A 6,309-nucleotide genomic window follows, 5' to 3' on the forward strand; every position below is an offset into this window, starting at 1 on the left:
ACTGACATATTTGGCTCACAGTTCACCTACTCCCATTTAGAATGTAGCTCATGAGAACAAGACCTTTTGTCTGTCTGGCTCATTTTTTTATAACTCCAGTGCTAAAAAAAAAAGTGCCTGCAACATGGAAGTCTCTTGATACCAGGTAAATATTTGTTAAATGATTAGGAAATGGGAGAAAGCTGAGACCTCACCCCCAAAAACACATTGTTCCACAGAAAGGGAAATGAAAATAAATCCCCAAAGAAAACTATAGATATTAAGGGGAGAGAGTTGCATACTTTACTTATATGACTGTTTCGGTTGCAAATATAAGTATGTGTTTTCTTTAGAAAAATTAAAATTTTAGTAAGAACTTGAATTGGAAATTCAATTTTTTGTGTTGTTAATCCTCACCCGAGGATATTTTTCCCCCATTGATTTTTAGACAGAATAAAAGGGAGAAGGAGAGACTGAGAGAGAGAAACATTGACATGATATACATCAATTGGTTGCCTCCTGCACTTGGGGATCAAGCCTGCAACCGAGGTATGTGCCCTTGACCGGAATTGAACCAAGACCTTTCAGTCCACGGGCTGACGCTCTAACTACTGAGCCAAACCAGCTAGGATGGAAATTCAATTTTTAATGACAATTATTCTGAGATATAATTCACGTACCATACAATTCATCTACTTAAAGTATATAATTCAATAGTTTTATTAGACTGAAAGTTGTGTAGCTATCATCACTACAACCAATTTTAAACATTTTCATTACCTCCAACAACCCCAGTAAACTATATTCATAATACCCCATTTCCCTTCAACCCCTAACACCAGTAATATTCTTTTATAAAGTATGTATATTAATTCCTAGCAAGATTACTTCTAGACATATTTAACGATTTACTGTAATTTTGTTACTGCTTTTTGTAGTACCTTTTACTATGCTAACATTTTTTGAAAAAGGTTCAGATTTGTGAAAAATGTAACTTGTTACTTTTTTTTTTTTCAATTTTAGGACACTAACATAGCTCCCTTTGTGGCCTCCTCACATCGGGTCTTCATAGAATTTCATGCAGAGTATGCAGTGCGCCCGTCAGCAATACAGTTAACCTGGGACAGCTGAGGGCGCCACACTGATTCAGCACCGTGGCTCATCTGCAGGAGCCTCAGACATCGCCCTGGACAGAGTTCTGCCATCCTGAGCCGTGACCCTGTCTATGCCACTGAGTAACTTTAACACTTGTTTTTCACCAAAGAATGTGTGGAATCAATATTTGTACATTTTTTAAAATGTAGAACATAGCTTCTTTAATTTTGGCTGTGCTCGTCATCGTTAATTCTAATATTTGAGCTGAAATTTTCTAAAATTACCTAAAGAGTTGGAAATGATTATGGTATATGTGCTGTAAATTTTCAAACGTAAATGATAAAACAGAGGTGTGATTTTTACTGTGAATGTCAAATTATGTGTAATAAACTTGAATTGTACACAAATATACTGCATTCATTTTTAACTTTTCATTTTTTATTTATTGTTTAAGGTATCACAAATAGTAGTACATATGTCTCTCTCTCTTTCTTTTCCCCCATTGACCTCCCCTCGGCCTCCCCTACCCCCCGGCACTTGCCCTCACCCGCCCCCCTCCCCCCACCAGTGTCTTATGTCTGTTGGTTGTGCTTATATGCATGCATACAACTCCTTTGGCTGATCTCTTACCGCTCCACGCCTCCCCTACCTTCACGCTGTAGTTTGACAGTCTGTTCAGTGCTTCTTTGCCTCTATCTATTTTTGTTCATTCACTATAAGATGTAGGTGTATATAAATTTTCAAGTTGAATTTTTACATTTTAGTATGAATCCTTCAGGGAAAGAACACTGGAGCCAAGCTGCTGCATTCGGATTTAGTTCTACCAGTTAAGAAGTGTTTACTTAATTCTCTCTGTTTCAGTTTCCATAAGTACCACCAGTTTGAAAATATAATACGTGGATTTATAAATAGTTGAACAAACTTTTACAAACTTTTCTGCGGCCTTTAACAAAACAAGAGACTTTATGTTAAATATGCAAAGTTAGGTCCTATTAAGAACATGGGACCAAGAGAATGAAAGAAGCTTTGGGAATGTTTTACTTTATTGTATATACTCTTATATTCAAACTAGTGGCCCAGTGCACGAAATTCGTCCACATTAAAAGGGAATTAATTAGCGGAAATATTTTAATATTGCTATTTGCCCTTTCTCTATAATATAAGTGTGAGAGATGAAAGGAAATTAGTAAAATGTATATGAAAATAATATATAAATTTATTAATAAATAAACAGTAACAAAAGGATATAACAACAACAGAGGCATGATATAAAAACAACAAAAACATGATATGAAAACAACAAAAACAATATATTTTTATTATCTACAGATATAGTATTTCCAAAGGTAGCTTCAATAATAGATCCATTACAAATCATTTCACAGGGGATTTCAATAATATCCATTCCTAAATGAAAACTGCTATCCAGTTTGCCATCTCCAAGTTTTACTAACCATCCACTATAAGCAGAATCTTCTGATCTCATATTTGTTGTAAGAGACAACTTTCTGAAACATCCCCAAACATTACAGTACTTTAAACTCGTTTGTACTATGGCCGATCGCATAGCATGCGGTACATTACTGAGACATTGTCAAAAATCCCCTCTGAAAAGGAGAACTTTCCCACCAACTACAACATTCAAATTCATAATTTCTCTTAGTAACCTGTCGGTGGCGTTTATAGCATGACTGGATGCCATGGTGCATTCATCAATAATGAGAAGTTGAGCCTTTTTAATAGTTTTAGCAACTTCACTGTTTATATCGAGTCTAGAAATTAAAGTTTCATTTAATGGAATTGGTAATTTATATTGGGAATGAAAGGTGCTTCCACCGAGAAGTAAATTTGCAGCAATTCCTGTAGACGCTGTGGGTAAAACAGTACCACCACGACCTCTAATATAATGTATTAAAACTTTATACAGATATGCAGGTGAATAGGATTCCTAGCTGGCAGGCCCCTGACAGCAAGCTGGCCACCTGTCGATTCCGTGAGGAATGAGGCTCCCTCTTCCCTAGCAGGGTCCGGGGTGCAGGTGAATGGGGTTCCTGGCTGGCAGGCCACTGACAGCAAGCTATCCAACAGCGGATTCTGTGAGGAATGGGGCTCCCTTCTCCCTACTGTCAGGGTCTGGTTTGAAGGCTGGCTACGCCCCCTGTTGGGCCAGACCCAGAGTTCTACCCACAGCAGCAACCCAGGACTGACTGCCGCTGGGCGCTCCTGGACCTCCGAGGGTGGGTTCTTCCTTCAGGCCTCGAGGGAAACAGCTCGGGGAGTGCGCAGCCCTTGGCAAGGTGACCCAGGACTCAGTGCATCCATGCTCCAAGGGCAGGTTCCTGCCTGAAACCTTGCCCTCGCGGGAAACAGCTCGGGGAGGGTGCAGCCCTTGGCAAGGCGACCCAGGACTCAGTGCATCCATGCTCCAAGGGCAGGTTCCTGCCTGAAACCTTGCCCTCACGGGAAACAGCTCGGGGAGGGCACAGCTGTTGCCACGACAACCCCTGCAGGACTGACTCCCTTCCAGTTGGTCAAGCCTCAGATGTGACGCGTTACACCCAGGGTTTTTATATAAATAGATGCCACAGAAATTTTTTTCTGCACAGAGTAGAGAGCCCCATAAATAATATATTTTTACCTTAAAAAGTCCTGCTTCCTTTCACTCTGTATTATGGATAGATGCATCAACTTTATGGATGACATGCTACTGGAAAGAACTGTGAATGCAATGAAGAGTACCATCAAATCAAAAGGAACAATGCACTAAAACTATCAAGATGAAATTTGATAGGGATTGATATAAGACCAAGCACTTTTATCTAAAAATGAATCACCAAGCTACAGAATGTGGAGAAAGTTTAACAATAACCTATGAAATGACACAGGAGTTTTATCTGAAAGCAAGATTAACATAGGCAGCTGTCAAACAATAAAAAATGATTTGATCTTAGATTATATCATTAGAGTAATGGGATCTACAAGAATCATTTTCCATCAGAGAAACATGCTTCCCTAGAAGGCATATTACAATATTTAGGAGGTGAAGAATGCATTGTCAAATACAAAATTGAAAACTTAAAACAGGGAAAAAGAATATTTTGTCCCCTTCTATAGGTTGTCTTTTCAATTCATTGGTGGTTTCCTTTGCAGTGTGGAAGCTCTTTAGCTTAATGTAGTCCCACTTGTTTTAATTTTTGTTGCCTGTGCTTTTGGTTACTTATGTGAGAATTCATTGCCAAGACTGTTATCAAGGATATTTTTTTCTGTTTTCTTCTAGGAGTTTTATGGTTTCATGTCTTACATTTAAATCTTTGATCTATTTTGAGCTAACTTATGCAAGTGGAATAAGGGGCCCAGTTTCTTTCTTTTACATGTGGTTGTCCAGTTTTCCCACCACCATTTATTGAAGAAATTGTCCTTTCTCCATTTTATGCTCTTGGCTTCCTTGCAAAAAATTACTTGACCGTACATGTGGGGGACTATGTCTGGGCTCCCTATTCTGTTTCACTGATCTATGGGCCTGTTTTTAATACCAGTATCATGCTGTTTGATTACTATAGCATTGTAATGTAGCTTGAAATCAGTAAGTGTGATGCCTCTAGCTTTGTTGTTCTTTTACTTTTTAATTACAATTTACATTCAATATTATTTTGTATTAGTTTCAGGTGTACAGCATAGTGGATAGACAGCATATATTTTACATAGTTATTACAATATTATTGACTATATTCCCTATGCAGTACTTTACATCCCTGAAATTATGTTGTAACTACCAATTTGTACTCAGTCCCTTCACTTTTTTCACCCAGTTCTCCAACCCACCTCCCCTCTGACTACCATTGGTTTGTTCTCAGTAGCAATGAGTCTGCTCCAATTTTGTTTGTTTATTCCATCTGTTAGATTCCACATATAAGTAAAATCACAAGCTATTTGCCTTTCTCTAACTGACTTCACTTAGCACAATACCCTCTAGATCCATCCATGCTGTCGCAATGGTAAAATTTCAGTTGTTTTTTTTTCATGGCTAACTGGGTCATGCTCTGATGTGATCTGACGCCTGCCTCTGGGCATGTTAGTTCTGGAGCCTCATGGGAGGAACTCCAGTATAGATCAATGTCAGGCACTGCCTGTGACCCATCCTGGGCTACCCATTTGGAGCTACAAAGTGATCCACAGTGGGTGGCTTCCTCTGCTGGGGCTGGGTGCATGTGGAAGGGAACAAGCTGTAGACCAAGCACAGCTTCCACCATCACTGAGCCTAAAGGCAGATCAGCAAAAGGCCCAAGGCCCTCCGAGATCTGCCTCCACCTGCCAGCTGCTCCACCACCCCTTGAATCTTCCTGGACTCCCTGGAGGGCTTTCTAAGAAAGTCTGCACAGTGGGCCCAAGCTGGCTTCAGCAAGCAGTCTCCTCTGCATGGTAGAGTTTGCAGGAAGGGACCACTGAGAGTTGGGAGGATGTGGCTAGTGGATTTCCTATGTTGGGGGTGACTCTGGTTAGGCACACAGCTCAGTCTCTCCACATGCCCATCACCAATATGCCGAGTCTGTCCAAACCTTCTTAAGAGCTCTCCCAGGAAGTCTGCATTGCAGGCCCAGACTGGCTGCAGCCAGTAGACTCCTTCACAGGGTGTAAACTCAGCAGGGTGTGGCCACCTTGAGTGGGGAGAGTGGGTGTACTGGATCTCCTGTGTGGGGGTGATCTAGTCAGGCCCACAAGTGTGTGTGTGTTGGGGGGAATGGCCCTCACCCCAGAGTCACACAATTTAGTCTTTCCCTGTGCCAATCTCGGACACTTCCTAAGACTGCCCAGTCCTCCTCAAGAGCTCTCCAAGGAAGCCTGCATCATGTGCTCAGCCTGGCCATAGCCAACAGACTCCTCCACAGAGCTCAAGCTCAGCAGGGCGGAGCCACAGGGAGTCAGGAGGATGGGGATAGTGCATTCCCCAGGCTGGTGCCCCACAGAGGGGAGTACTTGACCCAGGAAAGATGGTGTAAAGATGGTGTCTGTGGGCAGTGGAAGTGAGACTCAGCACAGGGACCTAGGTGGCTGTCCCTCTAACCCTCTCCTCGGGAACACACAACCCAGTCCTACTCTGTGACTCCAGTCCTCTCAGAGCTGCCTTTTCTCCGCCAGAGCCCTGGGCGAATAGCTGAGAATGAAATGATGTGTATGGGTCCTTTAAGTGGGCATCTGGGTTTCTAACCGACTCCCATCTCATCCTGGTGGGCAGAA

At 41.6% G+C, this 6,309-nt stretch overlaps 1 protein-coding gene across 1 annotated transcript in view; it reads left to right on the plus strand.

Moving 5' to 3' along the window:
- CUBN (cubilin) overlaps nucleotides 1-1,174 on the plus strand; it is a 282,087-nt gene extending 280,913 nt beyond the window's left edge. The window contains exon 67 of the mRNA XM_006093733.3: nucleotides 1,003-1,174. Coding sequence (XP_006093795.1) covers nucleotides 1,003-1,110 — 108 coding nt within the window. The 3' untranslated portion in view covers nucleotides 1,111-1,174. The remainder of the gene's footprint in view (nucleotides 1-1,002) is intronic.
- Nucleotides 1,175-6,309: the final 5,135 nt, after the last annotated feature.

This window comes from Myotis lucifugus, unplaced genomic scaffold (assembly GCF_000147115.1).
Source record: "Myotis lucifugus unplaced genomic scaffold, Myoluc2.0 scaffold_121, whole genome shotgun sequence".
Taxonomy (NCBI): Eukaryota; Metazoa; Chordata; class Mammalia; order Chiroptera; family Vespertilionidae; genus Myotis; species Myotis lucifugus.